The 22,971-nt window shown below is 35.1% G+C and overlaps 1 protein-coding gene across 6 annotated transcripts in view; it reads right to left on the minus strand.

Annotated features, from left to right (window-relative positions):
* Positions 1-2,188: 2,188 nt before the first annotated feature.
* The window catches only part of SEPTIN7 (septin 7), an 81,807-nt gene continuing 61,024 nt past the window's right edge, over positions 2,189-22,971 (minus strand). For 3 of the 6 annotated variants that reach the window (XM_083822081.1, XM_083822082.1, XM_083822080.1), the window contains exons 5-14: positions 22,474-22,608; positions 19,359-19,476; positions 17,432-17,524; positions 16,102-16,198; positions 13,943-13,994; positions 13,181-13,306; positions 9,123-9,143; positions 6,078-6,213; positions 3,767-3,906; positions 2,189-3,206 (exon numbers count right to left, since the gene is read on the minus strand). In XM_083822081.1, coding sequence (XP_083678207.1) covers positions 3,167-3,206; positions 3,767-3,906; positions 6,078-6,213; positions 9,123-9,143; positions 13,181-13,306; positions 13,943-13,994; positions 16,102-16,198; positions 17,432-17,524; positions 19,359-19,476; positions 22,474-22,608 — 958 coding nt within the window. In that variant the 3' untranslated portion in view covers positions 2,189-3,166. The remainder of the gene's footprint in view (positions 3,207-3,766; positions 3,907-6,077; positions 6,214-9,122; positions 9,144-13,180; positions 13,307-13,942; positions 13,995-16,101; positions 16,199-17,431; positions 17,525-19,358; positions 19,477-22,473; positions 22,609-22,971) is intronic. The other 3 variants (XM_083822084.1, XM_083822085.1, XM_083822083.1) reach the window with 1 other exon arrangement.

Genomic DNA, 22,971 nt, shown 5'->3' on the forward strand with positions numbered 1-22,971 from the left:
ACTGGACATCAGTATTTCATGCTGGAAGCAGGAACATTAGCTCCCAGATACTTACGATGCTGAAGCGGAATCGTGGGCAGCCAGATAAGCAACCCAATATGGAAATCACATCAGAAGTAAGCCCCAGGTTTGCGGTCTTTATTTGCTTTTTCATAACACACACACACACACACCTTCAGATCTATCCCCTGTATGAAAGTAAATATATAGCACCCACATTATAAATGTATGGTCTGGTGTAGCACCACTTTCAGCAGGTCTGTTTGCAGCGCCATGTGACAGGCCCTGTGATTATTTTCCCTTCCTCACTACCTTAACAGAACACAATCAACACTGCACTGAGATGTTCTAAAAGAGTAGCAAACTATCTAGCCTCATGCATGCCAGAAGACTATATTATTCTGTAACAATTACTGTTGTAGAAACACCCAGGTGATGTACAGAGCTGCTCTTTCATACCCCTTACTGCGCTTAGTTCAGTGTGTAAAGTTTAACAGCACATTACGGGAGGCAAGAGAAAAAGTCACCTGGATGCAACAGGTTTCTGACCAACTACTATACATCAGCCCACAAAGCCTCTGCTGCAGGTACTTTGAGTTGCGACACAAATAAGTAAACTTAAGTTGCTATTAAGTAAAACGAGTTTTTAGTTTACAGAAATAAAATGTTTATATTATTATATATTCAGTGGGAGAAAAGTGGGCTGTGTCATAATACTTCTTCAGCTTAAACATTTTTTTATTGGCTACACAGTTACTTTCAAGCTGATTTTATTTATTTCCATTTATTACGAGAGTGTGGAAACTCTGAAAAAACTCTAACTTTGGCAAACTCATACTCTTTTGGTGAAGCCCAAACTTACCATAAAAATCCAAGCATTTAAGAAACAAGTTCAGAAGGGACACACATCTTCCACCAAACAGACAATGTTCTATTTCCAAAACCAACTCAGAACACGATTTCCATATGCTCTAAATTTTCATTCAAATACAACAGCTATGCTATAGAATATTTTATGTCCTCATAGAAGACGCCTAACCAGAGCATAACCTCATTTCTGATTACCCCAAATGTGGGGGGTTGGGTGAGGCTGGGTTTAAGGTGGGGACAGAAAGAGAACAAGTACAATTAAAATGATTTGCTGATAAATTAAATCCTTATATCAGAACAAACGGGAATGCTAAAGCACAACCATTTCCATAGGAAGCAAATCCAGAGCTTTGACCAATCCTAAAAGCAATTCGGAACTGCAGCTTCTTTTCCACGAAGTAACTTTTGCCTGTTCTTTACATCGTTCAGTTTCATGAATTCCACTGAAACCTGAGAGGGCAGGCAGGGCAGACACAGGAGCTGTGATATATTAAAAGATGACAGATTTTGCAATTATTTTGCAATTCTGTTTCTTTGAGAGGGAAATCTATGTCCACTTATTGGTGATCAGTGTCTCCTGTGAAAAGAGACAGGCAGTGTATTTAAAAGGAGTCCTTTATACAGACTACTGAAAAGCTCTTCATTGGGAAGCTGTATGAATAAATGACATTTCCAGTAAGTATAATTCATGTAAAAGAAAGCATGGTAGCAGGAGTAATACAAGTGGCATCTGCAAAAAAAAAAGTTGTTCTTCATTGTTTCACGGGCAAACAAAAGATATAAGGAGTCCGCAACAGTTTAAGTTACAACTGTTCTTTCTGTTCTTTAAATACCAAGTTCCTGACTACTACTACTACTAAAACTGTCTCAATTCACTTTGAAAACAAAATAAAAGGATAGAAAACAAGTGCTTGCCAATGAGCTTAACAGAAGTTCCTGAAGAGGCTGCACATATGTGCATCTAGCTGCATTATAACACAAAAGCTTCTAGAGGGCATAAAAGACAATGCAAAAGGCAGTATTCCTGGGCCTGGAGCAGGTCTGACACACAGCAGGAGTGTGTGGACAGCTGGTGCCCTCTTCTGGACAAGCTAGATTCTTGTTTTGCCAATGCAGGGCACAGTTGGCCCCTCAGCTACGCACTCAAACAAGATTTACTAAATTCAACACCACACAGGCATTTTCTGTACCTTAGGCTAATTCCTCAGGCAATTCAAAGACAGGTCAATCAAGTCCAGTGGGAAAGAGAAAACTTAAGCACTTCCCAAGTAAGTGCTTGGCCACACAACTCCTTTAAAATTTCTGACACAGCACCATGTTACATCACAACATTGTTTATTATGTGACTTTTTACAATACAAACAAAAAAAATACAGAAATGCAGTATATGAATACAGCTAAATGCGAAATGGTGACTTTTTCTTGAGGCCATATTCCCATTTCTAGTAAAATAAAGAAAGACTGCACACAGGTAGAAACAGGTTGGTAGTTAACTCCACAATTTGCCTAGAAATGACCTATAAATGCATTTTCCTGCTACTTACCATAAAATGTAAAAAGGGAGTTAAAGGAAAGTTTTACTCACTGGTTCCTACCATATGAAAGAAGCTATATTCTATTTAGGAGGGCCAATATATGGAAAAATATCTAAATTAAACGTTATTACAAAAATGAAGCAGTAATGAGATCCTTCAGGCTAAAGAAGTTACTAAATGAGAATAGCATATATTTAAAGAATCCAAAACATAAAAGGGTTGTTATAAAAAGCTTAGGTGCACTTTAAGCCTATGACTTTTGTTTTTCCATGTGTACTTTTAAACAATGGAAGTGTCAAAAATAGGGTCAACTGTGTTAGACTAAATTACATTATTGTATAAGCTGCACTGAATGGAATTCTTGTATTATAATAATAAAGAAGCATCGTTTGCATCATATTATGGCAATTTGTCCTCACTAAAAACCGTCTTGAGTCCTTGCATTTTTTAATATCCTGTAAACCGTCAAACCACCAGAACATGATTGTACAACAGTAAAATGTTTTCTTTTGCATTAAAACGACATCTGTTTAAAAAAAAGGAAAAAAGGTACTTAGAGCTGTTATTTTTCCAAGTACACAACACCCTAGACGATTCAAGGCATCTCATTCTCCATCAAAATTAACAAAAATTTGTCATGCTGTTAAATCCATTACTATGGATACAACTGGTGCAAAATTGGTCAAACGGATCCAACAAACACTGATGTCCAGGCTGGCATATTGGCAACTAATACATAACTGGTGGTCAAAATGATGCATTTAAAATATCTTCCCTTTCTTCTTGTTCTTTTCCAAGGTTCTACAATGATATTAAAACAAACAAACAAAAAAAACATAAAACAAACATTGTCAAGCATTGAATACATGTTATTAAAATCACTTTTTATATGATTTTTTTTTTTAAATAAGCATTTTCTCAAGTCTTACAGGTTGCAATACACTGTATGAAAATGTATTATATTCACAGTACTTGTACATGAAGTCAAGCAGTGCATTTATCGCGTTACCCCATCTGTGGACTAGGAGACTTAATCAGTTTAATTCTTGAAGCTTTAACCCTCCACCCTTCAGAAGTCTGATACAATCTACCTTTCAAATACAACATTTTTTTTTAGATAGATCTGGCTATGTATGAATATAGCATTTTTCCAGATTAAAACTTGCTTTCAAAGCTAATAATAATCCCAGTACTTTTGAGAGGTGTTCATCTGTAACTAACTGCAGTTTAATTTTTTTCTTGGATTTTAAGTGAATTTCCATAGTGGTCAAACACCACTGACCATTATTACTATGGAAATTTCCTTTTAACACTAAACTACAGAACATTTACTATGAACTGCAGATTAACAATCAATTTACCTGGAGGAATTCTGTTGTTCCAAAATACGTTGCTGAGCTTCCCAGTTTGCTTTCTCATCCTCAAACTGGCGACGCTTTTCCTCTAATTCTTTGTGTTGTGCCTCCAAATTCTTTTTCATTTGCTCATGGCGTCGCTGCAGCTATAGAAAAAGTCATGAACAGACTCAGCAAGGACACAGAGCACTGCAGCAACAAACATCAGCAACTATACTAAAGTGAAATAGTATTAGTTTCTCTTCAGAGAAAGTAACTCTTAAACCAAAAGTTCTAAGGTTATGGTTATAATTAAACACATAAAAGTGTATTAAATCCCATAAACACATTGTAGAGCTTACAGAAAACTCCCCAAATGCCGCCTGAGTCACAAACCGGAGTTGTAGGCAGTTACATGTGGCAAGCAACAGGAAACTCAAGGAAATGTTGGTATTCGATGCAAACCTTAAGCAAATTATGAAATATTTTAATATCAGTAATACATAACGTAGCAGCTTTGACTTTGTGTGGAGAAAAAAACCACTGATTTCATCCTATAGTGTTAACTACATTAAGGATCTGTTTGGAAAAACATTATTAAATGGATTAATTTACTCATTAATTAAATGAATTAGTAGTAGTATTACTGCAGTGAATTGTCTACACTGCCAGTATTGCATAAGAAGTCTCTTCTGCAAGCTTCTGGTGATGGGACTGGCAATCAAATGCCCTGGATGCGAGAATGGAGACACTGTGAGGAAAAGTAATTCCATTCATGTGCTGCAACAAGTTTTTCTAAATGAGTTCATTAAAACTCCCTCTTCTCTCTTGCAAGTCCTTATCTTATGCAAACCCTTCAAAACAGATTTTACTTTTTTTTTTTCCACAGAATCACAGAATCGTCTAGGTTGGAAGAGACCTCCAAGATCACCTAGACCCACCTCTGACCTAACAAGTCCTTCACTAAACCATAGCACTATGCTCAACATCTAAACATCTTTTAAAGACCTCCAGGGATGGTGACTCAACCACTTCCCTGGGCAGCCCATTCCAATGCCTAACAAGCCTTTTATATACTCCAAACTCAGCATGGTCTACTGCCTACTTATAAAGATATACAATGGAGTTTATGAAGTCACGTATGAAGAAAGGGGGAAAAAAGAACTTATCAGTTTTTACTTGTTCATTCAATTCAGCAAGATGCTATCAGTGAAAAAAGTCAGGAGATAGTACATGAAAAAAGACCTTTTTTTGTCCTGTTTTTCATATAACAATTTATCTACGGAGTTATTGTCACAGCACATTGTGGAAGCCAGAATTATAAATGGGTTCAAAATATCTGAGACAGAAATTAAGGAAGCAAAAGTTCATCAGTGCCTAAATAAACACTGTGATCCAAACAAAACACATAACTTTAAAACTCTCAAATTTCTGACTGGTCTACCTTAGTATTGTTATCCTTTGTTTACCTATTGACTTCTTTTGATGAACAAAAAAAATAGAGGAAAAAAATAATGCAAGCCATCAACCTGATTCAGTATACAATGGCTCCTTACAATGCCTAGACTGGCAAGCATTTCAACTACCCTGCCAAATTTCCTCACTTTCCCTCAAATTTGGAGCCAAACTGTATCTTTATGAACACTGACTATTTTAAACTCTTCTATTAAGCTTCTCGAGAGAAGCTGCTTCCTCAAAACTTAAAATCCATTTTCTAGTTTAATATAATTTTATACCAGTCTCTAAAAAAGAGCACACTTCAAGGGCTGCTTGAAACCCATAAAAACAATTTCACTGTGAATAAAATCCATTCACCTGGATGAGACAAATTAGAGTTAAATATCTATAAAATTTATGTATGTTCAAATGACACAAAAACAGTGCCAAGATATGCCTGCCTCTTTCTTCATCCAGTAACTCTTATTTAGATGATCCCTTAGACACCGTATCAGAAGTTCCTCAAATGCCTTTTCAGTATGCAAGCAATTTATTATTACTAAATTAGCTGATGTAAAACATGAAAGTCTGAAGAACTTTTTTAAGCAAATGTAAGAAAACAGGTATAAAATATTCCAAAGAAGAGGGGAAAGAGAGGGTAAGAAAATTAAGGAGTATTTTAAAATACTGTGATTGTGAAAATAAAACAAGAATGTATATGAACATTATATATGAACATTAAAGTTGCATTTGAAGTTTGTGCTTATACCATTTCAGCAAAGAGAAGAAGCTGGGAAAAATAACTGAGTTTTCTTTAAACATAAAATGTTGGAAAGTCTTGGAGAGAAGAGCCATCTTTGTATTTGTTCACTTTCAAGCATATTTAAGACATTTTCATTACCTCAGCTTCAGAGTCCTTCAGTTTCTGAACTTTTTCTTTGACTTTCATCTCAAACACCTGTTCCATCTCCATTTCCATTTTTTTCATTTTGGCTACATGCTCTCTCCTTTCCTCTTCCATCTGTGCCAACGGGCTCCTGCCACAAATCCAGAAGAAGTAGTTAGCTAATAAAAACCTTTTTTCTTTCTGTTACATTTGGGTATCTGCCTAAAAAAAGATAAAAATGCTGAAGCATTATGATAAATAACACAGCTTAAATTCATTTTGCATTATTTTATTAACTGTTAAGTTAAACTTCCTACAAAAAGGAAATTTCATACAGTATCTCCCTCCCCCCCCCCCCCCCTTTTGATTTATCTTACATTAAGGTTAAAGAAGCTCTTGACTTTTTATCTTTGGTAGAACCTGGTCATGGGTAGGGAATAAATCAAAGTTACAAGTAATAAAAAAAAATGAGTATCTTCCAAGTGATCTTCAGGCATCTTGTTCTTTGCAGTTCAAATATATATAAAAATTAATAGATAGAACCTTTATGTAGAACAGATTAATAAAAATTTTTAACAGTGTTTCACACAGAAGTCCCATTTTTCCTTTAAATTGTCACTGTTCAGAGTGATCATAAGCATAAAGTTAGCATTGCAACTGTGTTGAATGAGGTGGTCATACTTCCAAAGAGATAACGTAGCAAAAAAGTTTTGGGCAACTGAACATTCATACAAATGTGAGCTGGAAGACTTTCCTTTAGAAAATTATTCATTAAATTGATGTATAAAAATAATATAGTTATATATATATATGTGTATATATATTTATTTAGTGGTTGCTACTTTTTGGAATTCTACAGAATTTTTAAAGCTGTATAAGCTTGTGACCCACACTAACATGGTGCAAGCTCTGAACAGCAAATTTCACAATAAATACTCAATAAACAGGATGATTTTGATCCAAGGATGATTGCTATATACAGCCTTATCGTAAGAATTTCATGCTGTTCAACAAAAGCAACCCCAACAAATCACTGGCCTCTATTTTTCAGTTTTGAGTATGCATGGCTGTGGAAAATATCAGTTTTAGTTGTATTATTGATAAAAATGGAGAAGAACTGAATATATAGGGAACAGTTACAATCAACAACAGAGGCTATCTGCTGTAATGTATGCATAATTTACTCAGGCAAGCAAATTATAAATTAGAGATGGCAAGTTTAAGCCCTACCTATAAGCATACTATTTTCTACTATTCATACATACATATTCATACATATTCAACATATTCATATTCTACATATTCAATAGTATTTCATACTATTTCCTACCTATAAGCATACTATTTTCACTTTCAGTGCTTAAAACAAACATAAAAACCCCAAACTGTTCTGCTTCAATTCATGCAGAAAAAGCACTGTAGAAGGCAAACTAATCAAGGAACTTCCAGCAATGACTGAAATAAAATTAGCAACATCCATTTTGATTCGGAATTTACCACTCATTCTTAAAGGAATGAGCTTACATATCAGACATGGTTAAGATCTGTTTTTTAAGATCTGTTTTGACTGTTAATGGCTCAGTTCATCCTTATTGCTTGCTCACTTTTGACAACTAGACATACAGTGAAAGTAAGCAGGGTCCCATAAAGTTAAGGCCACGTGAACAGTTTTTCAAATACCAGCATTTTAAAACGTGCTTTAAAGGTGACAATAGGGAGTGGTAAGGAGAAAGAAAATGGCATTTCCACAAAAAATCTGATTGAATCTGAACTAATAGTTGCCAAGTTTGGACTGGTGAATAAAATTCTGTATTACATATGGAACTGAAACTGATTCTCAGTTTAATGGTTACTCTAGCCATTCATTTAATTTAATGGTCATTCATTTAATGGTTACTCTAGCCATTCAAAAGGCCAACTGCTAGGAACTTTTGTCAAGGAAAAAAATTTGGTTAAACATGGGTCACATATAATAATACACAAAAAAACATCTTGCGTAAGAAGAGAATGAAAGAGGAGGTGAGTAGCGGTATTTGTGTAAGCTAACCATCTGTCCTAATAAAATTATTTTATTGTTACCTTTTAGAGGTGTAAAGTTCTCAAATATGCCTGCTCTCCAAAAATTAACCGAGACATAGATCTGAATACTAACAGATCATTGCTGCAGTTTCTACAGACTTGAAAGGGAAGTAGTACTGTCCTTCTGTTGACAGCCTAATTGTCTAATACAGATGTCAGGCAAGCTTATTAGAGAATTTGAGAAAGTGGCAAAAAACAGTCTGCATAGAACATTTGATAAACTAACACGTGAACATTTACAGCTGAGATCTTTACAACAGAGGTCACAGCTAGTTTTATTGGGTCATAAGTATGTGACATGGGTAAGTGCACATTATCCTTTATTTCAGGATAAAATAATACAAGGGGCTTAAACAAAAAAGAGCTAAAGACAAAACACTAAATAAATATGTAAAACATTTAACTGATTTAACAGGATGTATGTTAAAGCAGCCCTCTAAGATCTGCAAAAGTTAAAAAGTTATTCTGCATATGTGCAAAGTGGAACCTCTGCAAGCCAGTAGTAAGATAAACCCATGGTCAGGGAAGGCTGAAGTAACTGATTTCCCAATCCAATGAAAACTTGTAAATTTACAGATAAGTACAAAGAATTAGTGGAATTTTCATAAGCATCTATATAAACATGATGGAGCTTGAGATAAAAACTGAGTAAATTTCACCATTTATGCACTGAAACAGCCTTTTCTACTCATTGCTGAAATTTGACCATATTTGTCTTGAAGCTTAGCCAAAACGTTCCTAAAGAGGAAGGGTTTTTACAGAGATATTTGTCCCTGAAATTATTTGTAAGTTCTTAAAATTTACGTTATCACTGCTTTATAAGGAAAACAACAACAACAAAAAACAGCTAGGGAAAAAAACAATGCCAAGAGCTGGATAACAGAAAACTGTTTTAAATTTGAAACATTAAACAGTAAAACCCTTTTTGTGTTTAAATAATTTTTGTCTAAGTTTTTTGGAAAAATTTAAATGACCACTTACATGCCTTCAACTGTGTCAAATCTAAAAAACAAAAAATACAGAGGCTTAGCTTAGCATGCTTAAATAAAACCACAAAACCAAAAAGCAGTAATTAAAAAAGTAAATTCATTATTAATAGATTCCTAAAGCTAATTATCTGCTCCCCCAAAAAGCAAGCTTTTCACAGTAACAGGAAAGACTGTTAGTTAAAGCTTATTATATTTAAAGTTCAGTTAGTAAATCACTACACCGTGTAGATATTAATGCAGATTTGATGTGCAGGTATTTTCAGCAATAGTTTACCTAGAGTATGCAAGCTCTTAAAGCGATTTTAAATATTTTAGTGACACAAACAACCACTTCCTATAAACAAGTTTTATGAAACCAAAGCCATATCGAAGCTTATCTACTCATTAAAAATTATCTCCTAGTAAAGGACATTATCAATGATGTCCTTGTATTAATGAAATTAATAATGTTCCTGTGCTGCAAAAAGAGCACTTCACATCAATGGCCAGCAGAGGTCTCACCGGAGGCTGTGCTCAGCTCTGGAGGAGGCTTCACTGCAGTTATTTCCCCTGAGCTTGATGCTTTACCCTGAGCTTGTGTTGGGTTAGCATTTCACATACACCGTAAGAGGAGAAAAAATAGTCTGAAAACAAGATTCTCATATTAAATCTCACAACAAGTAAGATGGGTTTAATACTCTAGAACTATTTCACTGAATTTCCTTCTCTCTGGTGAAAAGGAAGCAGAGAATCTTGACTTTTTGGTAAGAAAACAGTAAGAATATGGTCAAAAGGAGTTAGAAGTAGTTTAAACTAGGCAGTTAGAAGGATTTATGCATTGTGTATTTTGTGACCCAGTGTGCCAGTTTATTGAACAAATCCCTAGATAAATAAGGCTGATCTTTACAGTATACAACATGACTTTCAATGAAATAAGGTTTTCTGTTGAAACTCATTGAAAATATCAACTTCATATTGCAAATTAAGAATTTTATATTTCAGAGTAAATGCAAATTTTAGCATGTGCCACATAGTGCACATGTGAAATTATAGTTACTGCACAGTGCAAAGAGAAGTTATTGATATACCTGAAGATTACCCTTGATGATTATTTATATATTATTTAAGAGATGGAATGATCTTGACAATTTGAAGAAATCAGACACTAAACCTAAAACACAAAAAGGCTACATAATCATGGTGCATGCTTTGGATGGCTCTTAGGTCAGTGTGTTACTCGTAGAAAAGTCTATTACAGTTTTACCAAAGCAAAGGAAGGAAAAATCAAAGAAAATTATCATCTGGACAGAAGAAATTGCTTCAGTTCATCTGCACAGTATTATTAAATCTCATAACATGGACTCGTACTGATTTTCACATTTGCACTTTTGTTCAAAGAAATAAGTCAACAGTTGCCTGAAAAATAAAGATCTGCTAAGATCAGAAAAATATAGCTGCATTAAAAGTTAAAAAGGTCTTTCTGGTCTCCGATAGCTTTTGGAGAAGTGCAATAACCAGAGCTTGTACAATCTCTGCTTATATATACTCTTCCAGTTTACAAAAGGAACAGCAGCTTAGGAGTTTCCAGAGCCAGAGATTGTATCTGTGTTTAACAGGATGCTTGTAATACCACCAGAGAGCATCAGAGCATGTCTCTATTCTCAGATAGAGACACTGGACACATCTCCCATTAAAGAATCAGATTTCCAGAGGACGAGTCAGATATTGCTCCATTTTGAGACACAGACACTTCTTTCAAAAAAGGAAGCAGCCAAACATAAAGATTCCTCAGGGGATGCACAGATAAAGCGTTAACATTCATTCTTCCCCCTTTCAATTCATTTCTAGGAAGACACACATGGTTATCAGGAAAATTTTCTCTATGCTGCTTCACCTATACTAAATTCAAAACCATGAAAGCACATTAAGCTTTAACATGCTTTTTGGCTTTAAAAAAATGCTGATAATTCAACATATGGATAAAGTAGCAAGACAAGAATAGCATCAGCTGCTTAACAACCAGCACGTGCATTCATGATTTATCATTTTTTTTAAGTCACCCTGAGTTTGAAGAAAAACTGCAAAAGATTCAAAATTCCTATTAAGTCTGCAATAGACTTTGCCATCTTTCAGATGGCTGAATCAAACTGATAACTTATTTCTTGAGAAAAAAAAAATGATAGCTCAGAGTGCCACCTCTATTTATTCACCTCAGAGATTCAGCGCTGCAATATTCTGTGCAGCAGATTTCTTAGCAAGAAAATCAGTTCCAAAAGGCACTTTTAACTATAAATATTCAGGTGGAACAGCACAGTGACCTCAGATGACAAAAAACTAAGCATGATTCTGAAAGCAAAGTAATTCCAAACATTTGAAGCACAAATTCTAGTGAAAAAAAAGTTTCAGCAATTACCTCAGCAACTGATTGACAAGATTGAAAAGATTGAAAGAGGAACAACACAAACATAGTTTTGAAGTCCTTCTGGTACAGGTATATATACAGAAATGCATCTTATTTTGTTTGTAGTACGGGAATCAAAAAAAAAAATCACTTTTTTTTTTTAAAGAAGAAAAACAACAAACAGTACCTTGGATATAAGTAACAGACTAAGTTTGTAGGTACAGACTAACAAACAGGCACAAAACACAAGAAATAGTAAATGTTATCACAAAAAACAAGGTTCTTCTAAAGAAAATCCACTAAGATTTAGAAATGGAGAAGAACTGCTACTAAACACTATATTAAAAAATCAAAACAAATTCCTATGATACACAAAAGAGCAATAAAATGTTTCACTTTTCAGTACAGTAATAGCAAATAGCAAAGTAAAAAATACAGTGAACAGTACACTAAAAAAAGTATAACAATAGCAAGTTAGATAGATACTGGAGGCAATGAAGAATTTTCTATTCTGCATTATCATTAACCCACTGTCATCTAACAAAGAATTAGGATCAAGATCTTCCACCCAAGTGCTCAGGAGGGCTTTCTTCCCTGCTGTTACTAGCTGTGCTATTTTGTTCTCCACAGTGACTATCTCATTTAGTAATTTCTGTTTTAAAAACTCCTCCCCTCTCAGCCATAACACTGTACTGTCGTGAGGATGAAGTGCAGCTTGAGAAAAAGTTCCAACATACTTGCTATATGTACTCAGGAGCTTTGACATGTAAATCAGGGATAATGTGATGGCAATAAATATGAGAGTGAGAAGTAACCACTGTTCTATAAACATACTTGAGGACTACTTCTGTCTGAGACGTGACCTCATTACATCACTAATTCATAATAATTTAATAACCAATTATTGTTGATATATGTAGAACTGCGGAAATGCATGTCTTAAATGAAAAAACATGGTATTCTCAAATAGCATTGTATATGAAGAATACAATAAAGCTTGCTTTTAGATCTTCAAATAATTTTACCATGTTGGCAAACAGCTTGCTGCCAGTGGCAGTCAAGATGACTTATGAGCATTAAAGAGCAAAAACCACAACAAAAATAAAAGCAAAACTCCTGCATTGCAACTTTCCTCTCACATAGATGAAGATCTTGCAATAATTCCGCCATCATGATAAGCAACCCTAGAAGAAGCCATGGCAGCCATTCAATAATTACAGTGTGTCTGAATTTTCAAAAGTTTCTAAATACATATTAATCTATTTTTCTCTCAAAAACATCCCTGATGCTGACTATTGAGTATTCATACAAAAAGAAACAATAATGCCAAAATAGTATATATACCAAAATAGAAACACTACTGCACAAAAATTTTCCAGTACTTACTAATGAAATAAAACTTAGAAACAGTAAAAGTATGGTTTCTCTTCAAAACTGAATCCAACTAAACCCCATTTTTTAACCTATTCACTTAAGACTAGTGTAAACCTTAATGAAACAGAACAAAACCAAATCATGAGTAAGCCAGAAGTATAGTGTTCACAGACCAGAATGCAGCAAAGAGGCAAATGACTGAAGAATAAAAAGTGAAATAAAGAATTCCCACCATGAAACCAACTAAAGAAATGGCAGAAGGATTAGAGAGCAATACAATCTCAACAAGAACTTACTTTGTTAGCTGCCCTTTGTTTTTGTTGTTGTCAACACCGTTGTAGGTAACAGCTGCCAGTTTTCTGCTCCTATAGTTCTCATAATGTACGTTGTTAGTGACATCCTTCAGGTCCTGCATATGAGTTCTGTCAATAAGTGTAATTTATCAACTTAGTGCACAAATACAAAATACTATGTGTAAAATTAGTCCATGCTCCTTTTGCAGATTGACTTAAACTATATTCTGCCATTAAAGCCCCATTCCCCACAATGTTGTCATTCTTCCATTTAAATAAGAGCTGTCAAGACAGCTAAGTCACAGAAATAGTATATTATTTTGCACTGAATTAGCAATTGTTAGAGCAGATGAACTTACTGAACCGCTGTGAATATAGGAACTTATAGGAACTTACTGGACCGCTCTCAGCGCTTAACACAATGAAGCTTGCTTTAGAAAATGCTGACACTGAAAATTTAAAAAGATGCCTGCAACTAAGTACACGTCAGCACTAACAGACAAGTTGGGTTCATATGGTTTATCACTTTTTTTTTTTTTTAAGAACAAATCAGGAAGAAGATTGGTATCCAAAAAAAATTCACTGGCACCACTAGCTAGGTATATGGTTAAACAAATTGGTATCAAAGAGGATGAAAATTTGTTTACAACTAAAAACATCAGATTAGTATGAACTCACAAGTTTAGATCTTTTTTTCCTCCAACATATAACCTTCCAGCCTGTTAGGCATACTAGAAAACTCCATGTTACTCATTAGTTGCTTACCTTATCAACATGTTCCTCAGAATTGTGAAGTCGCAGTGTTCCCCATTTTCAACTGCGGAAAATGATAATTTTTTTCTTGAGACTCCAACCAAAACATATGCCTTACTCAAAGAAAAGACACCATCCACTTCCTATGCTCATTCAACAGGTTACACCCAGACTTTTTTCACTCACGCAGGATGCATGTTTACAGTAGAAGAGCATTAGTGATGCGACTTTATCAGTACATCTTACCAGCCAAGGTAGGTTCCCTTAAGCCATACTAGAAAATTGTACTCTGAATCAGTATAGCAGAATAAACTACCTCAGCAGAAACAGTTTTGCCAGTTTAACTAACTTCATGATCCCTTGGAGGCCCTGTCAGCACAGCTGTATTATTAAAGATCAGACATTAACTGAAGACCTCAGTCTAGATCCAGTTACGCCCAAAACCTTTAGAAGACAGACTTCATGAAGTTTATTTCTCCCTCCAGCGCCACCAAAGGAGATGCAAGTCTTTAATTTTAATGCATCTTTTGTTGTTCAACTAAACAAAGGAAGTCTGTATATTCAATTTGATGCACTTGTCTACAACCTGTCTACAAATCAAGAGGGTTGACAGCTGTCATTACATTCCATCTATTTCAGCAGTACCTGCCATCCCATTATTGTATATGAAGCAGATACTATAAATGGTATTTCAGTGAACAGTGAAACACTATTGGAGAAAAAAGCACACCACAGAATCCTCTGGAGTTCAAAGAGATGAGGGAGAACACAAAGCACTTAGCATACAAAAGGAAAGCATGAGGCAGGTGCCCCTGAAATAGAGATGGACATTTTCATGGGGAGGAGGAAGTAAATTGGAATGAAGGAATTGAAGTAACCTGTGTAGATTCAGTGAATCCTGCAGAAAAATGAAGCACATAACCTCTTCATGTGTCCATGATGCACCTGAGCTCCTGCATTTATTTTATTCCATGGTTTTTACACAAACTGGTAAGTTCCACTCACATAGTGCATGTTATCTCTGATCATCCTATCCAGAGCTGACCAACCCAAAGTCATTCAAATAGGGTCCTTTTAGCCAGGCTGTAGTTCTTCCCTTCCAAAAATTATACAACCACTTGAGTGTGAAACATTTTTCAAGTTTGTTTTAAAATAAAGAAGAGCAGTACCATTTTGTACATTTCAAAATACTAACGCAAGAGCCTTAAAATAAAGCTTGATCATCTCTGGTGCAGCTGGTTTTTACTTTGTGCCAAACCTCATTTCCTGCCAGACATGTACTTTAAAGAGAAATGCTGTAGCTTTTTCAAGTATTGGTCCATACTGTGCTTGGTTTCTTTGCTATTTTGACCCATATTGAATTTATAGTCATTGCCCTTGCAAGGCAGAAATAGTGAGAAAAATCTTCTCTTTCTTCAATACATGCACACTACAAGCAAAAACATGTACTCATCATGGAAAAACAACACAAGTTTATAACAATTCTTTCATTTATATGGCATGGTGTGAGCTTTATTTTTCATGTGCTGTTTCAAATAGGTAAATAGATCTGAAGCACAAGTAATGGTTGTCAGAAGAATGTCGTTACCTTTAAAGCTTATTTTCTACTGTTAGAAAGGTCTAAACGAAGGAAAAAAAAGGAACTGCGAAAACTATTTACTTCAATACAAGGTACCTCCCTGTTGCTAAGCCCCAACAATTAAGGCTAATATATTTTGGGTATTTGATGGGTATAAGAATTTGGGTGTAAGAATTTTTTTTTAATTCTTCCAGAAACTTTAAATTGAATTTATGCTAGTCAAGCTGATCAAATTAACATTTATAATGTGAATACCCTGAAAAAAAGGATTCAAGAAATGAACACAGTTTATACGAAAGAAATTAAAATAAGAATGCTAGTGAGCACTTGTAATTTAAGCCTCATCTTATGTAGGAACTGTAATAAGTTACTACAGGTTTCTACAATTCCTCAGTGACGCTTCAACAGGAATCTGCTTGCAAAATTACACGTTGCTGAACCTTTACCTTGTTCCTGTCAGAATAACAAAAAAATGGTACGTTCAATAAATTTCCAGCCAGTGCACATTAAACCAAGCATTTTAAAAACATTTCAAATAAAGATTAACATCCTAATACATTTCAAATGGCTACAAATAATGAAAAAGCCTTACCTTCTGCAACTCCCCATGGGTACTGCCTTCCTCTAACTCTCTTGCCATTGACTTCAATGATCGTATTACTACCTACCACAGCAAGAGGTAAACGATCCTACAACATAAAGTATTGCTTTAAAAATCAAACTTCTCTAATGCAAAAATATACCAAAAGCATACCCATGTATAAACTTGACCGAGGGCAGTTCGGTGCTGTAACACTGCAGTGCAGCTTGCCCAAACTGCCAGAATAGTTGCATTTACTGACCTCTGACTTGTTTTTATTACACACATTCTACACATACACCTTTCTGAAATTCCCTACATACTGTCACATACTGTAAATCTGGGTAAGAAGCAGACACTACTGTTACTTGGTAAGCTACACAGGCAAAACCATTTTCTATTTAATTAACTTGCACAGTAATTATTTATCAATTTGTATCCCCACTGGCTACAAGGTTTGTTACTTTGACTGGATCTTGCACCCAATTTTCAAACATTTTCCAAAAAAACTCACTCAGGTTCTTGTTTTCAGCTGAAGCAAAAATCTTTTCAGTATAACAAGCAAAGTAGTCAAAAGCAGCTTCAAATAGCTGAAAGGAACAGCATACAAAGCCAAATATTTTGGACTTTCATCCTTGCTTTTATACTTCCTCTTCTCCTTGAGGCTAGCACATCTTAGTCCCAGAATAGCATTCATTTGTGCTATTTGTGTTTTATCTATCCTAGGCGATTCCCACAGTAACAAAAGATGTAAAAGCTTTTATAGGCTGTTAAAGCTACTGAGCAAAAAAGTGAAGTCCATCCATATGATGGACTTCAACATGAAAGAACAAACCAAAAAACCACAAGTAAACAAAGAAGTCATGCAGCAGCCTGACAGCCCAACAGTTGTTTGGATTTCCTTTAGTCATCTAAATTAAGGTTTTGGTATATCAATTGGTCAGACATCACTTCTATTGAGTGCAATGCATGCAATTCATGCCACTGCACACCTCTCTGAAAGAGGATCCTTGCCTCCTACCAAGTTCACAGTCAAATGAAGTGTGGCAGGCACGCAGAAGTCAAACAGGGATGAAATAAAAAGAAAGCAAATAATCTTTCAAAAGTTTATTAATGAGAATGTGATCTCATGTTCTCATTCTAAATTTCACCCATTAAAGGACTGAAGTAAATCTCTGAGAAGAACTTCATTCTCTCAAATGAGAAACAGTGCATCTTAGAACAGACTTACTTCTTTTTATCCTCTACATTTTGGTGGGCTCTTCACTATCAACAAAGCTTTTCACTCTCATCTCTCCCCCCCAAGTCAAAGGGAAACAGAAGCAGTTAAAAATATATTTACCTTTATCTTTTTAACAAGCTTACTTTCTTCTTCGTCATCTGTTTCTGGAAATTCATATATTTTAATTTTGTGTTCTTGGATTTCTTTCATTATCTAAAAACAAGAACATGTTATTTGCCTGAGGAATTCATAGTCTTATAACAATTTATTTCTTGCTGCAATCTGATTCTCCCTCTTTGCACACTAAGGTGATTAACTTACATCATAGAACTTGTACACATTTAACACCATCAGGCTACTCCAAGGGATTATTAGCAGGAACATCACTCCTGTGGCATGAGACTGCAGATTAGAGCCAAAGACCTCATAGTTAATGGAATGCTATCCATCAACGCAAGGCACAAGAATCAACCAGCAGTTTTCTACATCTGGGCCAACAGGAAGATTTACACAAATGGCTGCTCCACCTGCACATGCAAAAACTAATACCATCAAACTTAAATTCTCAGACTAGTCTAGCAACTGAATACGTTATAAAAAAATTGAATAGATAACTGCTGGCATACTTCAGCCCTTTGAATTCCCACAACAGCTACTGCTGTCACACCTATTCTTTTCTGTTTCCAGCTCACCTGAGCACCAGTTGCTTGAAGCAAGATCATCTATTTTAGATAGAGTTTGTGATTGATGGACTGATTCCAGTGGCAAGTTGCGTTGAAAAATATTTGCAAGCACTAATGAAAACGTAAGAATAACTGACAGCCTGATCAAAAATGAGGCTTTACTGTTTTGGTGCCTGATTTGTCTGAAGCATATTTTTAGAAACAAGCTGATTAGTTTTCCAGAATTTTAGAATGGAAAAGTATTAAGCCATTTAGCTGACAGCTACATTGCAGAGCCTTTGGGAATATTTCTGGTTCATGAGTTTGCAATCTTACAAGGAATATATGCTTCCAATTCAGGCAAGGACTTCTTTTCAAAGTTTCATTTTGGAAAGTCTGCCATATTTAACATCAACTCATTGATAAAGCTACATATGTATTAAGAAACATTCTGCATTCTACCATTTTTCCCCCCTTCTACACAGGGTTACATCCAAGGAAAAACCACTTGAAACGCAAACAAAATGGACTTCAGGTCTACAGCATCTTGCCTACGTTTCCCCATGGCAGAAAATGTCATTGCATTTTAAGTCTTAAATCAAGAGCTTTTCGCACAGCATTTCTTAATGCCAACTTTTTTTTTCCAGAGCCTGTGTTTTTTTAAACTAGGACGGGACTCAGTTCAACAAAACCAACTTCATGTCTCATTTTATCCTGTTCTGTGTTCTCCTTATCCTTCTCCTTGCATAGTTGAAATAAAACAATCCACTTGGGAAGCATTACTACTAAATTTATTGTAAAAACACAAAGAAAATGTCATTTGTATCGATGTTGCAATTATCTAACCATCTTTAAAATACATTGCTACAGCCCAAAGCTTAACACAGGCATACTGTTTCTAAGCTAATATTTAATGTATCTTTAATAAATACATGGCATTCACTCACATGTTGAAGTGCTAATTAAGTCAATAATAGGGTAAATACTGTTAAATACTGTTTTTGTATGTGTTTTGGGGATTCTTCATTTGTTTTTGATTAGTTGGTTTGGATGTTTTATTGTTCTCTTTTCTTTATTTTAAACAACTTCTGTTAGGCACCTAAATCTTGAAAGTTCCCTTACTACCTTACTGATTTTTATCTCAGCAGTGAAATACTTCACCTGCCAAGAATCATGCTACACTTAAAACATCTTTCCCTGAGGACAGAAACAAGATTTCACCAAGAAATATAATTAAATCTAGAGATATAAATTACTTAGCTTTGCTGTCTCAAGTCACTGCTTCAGGGTTTAAATTTTGCATGCAAGAAGTTAAATCTCACCATTTCCATAGGGACCGGCTTACTAAATCAGCCCGCATTGTAAATATTCATCTTTCAACTCACCTGTTTTTTAAACTGTTGGCATTCCTCAGGTGTAAGTGTGTCTGCTTTGGCAATGAGTGGAATTATGTTCACTTTTTCATGCAGGCGCTTCATAAACTCTATATCCAAAGGCTTAAGTCTGAAAGACAGCATTAATTAATATAAATTGCAAGGCTTTGAACAAGAACATACAAATGATTCAGGATTTGTCCTGACAACTGTTCTTAAGGCACTGATTTTTAAGTGATAGATGCTTGAATGAAATTCAAAAAAGACTACCAGCAACTGCTATAGGAATTCCCTAGCATAGTATAATGCTAGGAAAGTAAATCGTAAGTTAATGTTACTAAGCAGTCAAGAGAATTCTGCTAGCTGAAATTACACTCATTAAGTGATCAAAATTCTTCTACCAAGGTTGCAAAGCTCGTGTCATTAGCTAAAAAATAGTCCTATTTAAAGCCTGACTTGGTAGGAGTTTATAGTTGTGAATCATACCGTGTTCACATATCCAGCTCTACTTTCTGAAAATTATGTTTATTTACATGTTCTTTCCTGAGAGTGAGCTGTAAGATTCTTTTATATATATATATATATATATCACTAAAGACAGTTAAAACTGTGGCCTGTATATAAACAAAGCAGAAGTATCTCGTCTCTAAAGTACTATGTTTAACAAAAGAGTGTTATGAAAGAGGATGGCAATGACTTAAAAAATAAAAACCCACCACACAAGTACATCAAAACACCAGGTACGGGTCAAAATGGTCAATAGTTCCTGCTTGCTAAAGTAAAGCTACAGGTTTTGATGCATTAATGCTTTAGAATTATAACAAGTTCAGTCAGGCTTAAAGGATTCACTTAAAGGATTTAACAAGATTATTTCTCATATTAAATAAATTAGGATTAGGAACAGATTCATTTGGTACTCAAATTAGCCTCTCCTCCAAACCATATACATATACACATAAAAGAATAAACAAAACATCACAGAAAACTTATCTTCTGTTTAACAGTTTCTACTTGCCACTGAAATTTGCAGCATGTTTCCTTTGAATAGCTAACATTAATGCATGTCTAGTTTAAGAGCACTGGTGTGGCTATCCACTCACCCTTGTATGCTTTCCCTCTCATTTCAAAAAGCTACCTAAATCAACTTCTGGCTGAAGGGCAGCTGCCAAAGCAGAATAGTTCCCAACTACTGTACTTGCTCTTAAGGTGGAGACTGAAGCAGGAAGCCTTCACGTGAAGAACACAGAACTACAAAAAAAGGCTGCAATTCATTATCACCCCATTCACTCATCTAGAAGGCCCCCCACCAGCCCCTCCACTCTCTCCCCCTGCCCCACACAAACTCATTAGTTCAGATGTTTGTGGGGGTACCAGCTACAAATGATGGAAGTTGGACTCGATCTTCGTGGGTCCCTTCCAACTTGGTATACTCTATGATTCTATGAAGGACCAAACCTGCAACTTCTCTTCTTTATAAATCATAAACTGGTTTATACAAAGGCCTAAGGACAAACAAAAGCAAGTTCACCTACAAATGCTTTAACTCACTGTAAACAGACCCGTGCATTAAGAGTGATGAGTATTGTACTTGATGAGCTACATGGGCAGTCCGCACACGAGACACAATGAGGACTGCACCACCACCACCAGAAAAATACAGCTAAGAAACAAGTTCTTTCAGAGAAGAGAACATCTTAAAAGAAGAAATGAATGCTAACAGAAGCACCAATTTTCTCTGTGCTCCATTCATTTCCATAATTAGATGACAATTCCAATCATTTACTTCAGAAATTGAAAGACACTAGGCAAACCTAACTCAACTTTATACATTTTCAAGAATAAGATGAAATACTACTGTAGGGAACATACATTTCCAGCTTTTCGTCTCACAGACAGGAGTCAAAACTTAATTTATCTTAAACATTACTTCCTTACAAAACAATCTGTACCTTAAATGGGTTTTGAAAGTTTTAACTTACAGAAGGAGGGAGGAAAAAAAGATATGTTTTTTAAAGAACGTCAAGTCTATGCTCAAAAAAATTGACTAACACAAGGGAAGATTCATTTCCCTTTATTTACATGAAATTTTACTTTGGCACAACTAAAAGCCAGTAACTGCTAAATATTCAAATGTTTGAATTTTAAACTGACATGCACATTGAATAAAACTGACATAACAAACACACACATTGATCAAAAAAAGTTTAGTGAAGACAAGTCTACATTAGAAAAAGAGCATTTTCTTTCCAAATTTTAGAAGTCTGTCTAGTTCAAAATGGTTATTAGAACCATTCAGACGCTAACTACAAAAGCTGAATGTAACAACGGGCTTTTTTCACTACCAGAGGAATATTCCTCAGAATTTCTTCATTACTTCCTTCACAGCATTTTACTACTTTCGATCTATTCAACAGAATAGGCTACTTATCTTCTCCTCCTCCTGGTTTTGAAGGTACAACTTAAAGACTATGAGAAAATTAATCACTTGTAATACAATAAAATGCTAAGCAAAAAATTTCAGATCTAGCTGGCCTTCATCTAATACGCCCTGGAAATACAGTTCTCTCTCTCCACCACTAGACAGAAGTCTGATCAAGTTAAAAATTAGAAGGGGTGGAGGATTGCATAATAATTGGAAAAAAAAATCCAGAACATGGATATTGGAATTGTCACTAGTCAAAGGATTACACTCCAGGTGAATAAAACATTCTTAAAAGGATGCAAGTAGCTTTCCATCTTCGATTTATCATTAACCTCAGAGGGAAAGAAAAATCCTGTTGCCTGAGAAGTGAACCAGCTTCTACAGTTGAAATTTAAATGTGTTTGAACAAAGACATACATATCAGAAGCAATCCTGGCACTTTTGAATACTTAAGTGTTTTTTAATTGTTCTATTTTTTTCTTGTTACGCAATTAATGTGCCATCATATTGTCTGGTGTTCTAACTTATTACCTGTCACGCTTGCTGATGTTTGACAAGTCAAAGTAAGTTCATCTTTGAAATTAAACATGGTCTGCAGATCATTAATAAGCCCCTATCTGGAATTTTTCATACATAAGAATGCCAAATCTGGGTGTTTGTCTGAGATATAGACAGAGAAAGGAAACAAAACACACTAATACTAACCCATGTCCTGAAGGAGCAATGAAGTATAAACAGCACTGCACTCTATTATCTGGCATCTGACGTCTGTTCACTCGAGATTCTGCATTCAGGTAGTCCTCGAATTTACTGTCAATGTAGTCAATAACAGGCTGCCAGCTGCAGAGGTTACATGAATAAAAAATCTGTAAGTTACATCACTTATGTAAAAAAAAAAAGTCTGACTTTGCTAAGAATTAAATGTACACTATTCCCCTATGACTTTTTTTTTAATTAAAAGAATTCAACACAGTATATTTTAAGCAACCAGCTCCTCAACATACAATCAAGTTACATAGCTGTACAGATACAATCTGCTAGCTCACTGAAAAACCCTTTCAAACACAATTACCATCACTGTAATAGCATTAAAGAAAATACTTTAGGAGAGTATAGGAATACACTTTCTGGTCAAATCTTGTGAGAGCATGCAAGTAGGTTTAGCATACTGGAAATGTTGATAGAGAGCTATATGTTCCATTC

The sequence above is a fragment of the Anser anser genome, assembly GCF_964211835.1.
Source record: "Anser anser genome assembly, chromosome: 2".
Classification (NCBI taxonomy): Eukaryota; Metazoa; Chordata; class Aves; order Anseriformes; family Anatidae; genus Anser; species Anser anser.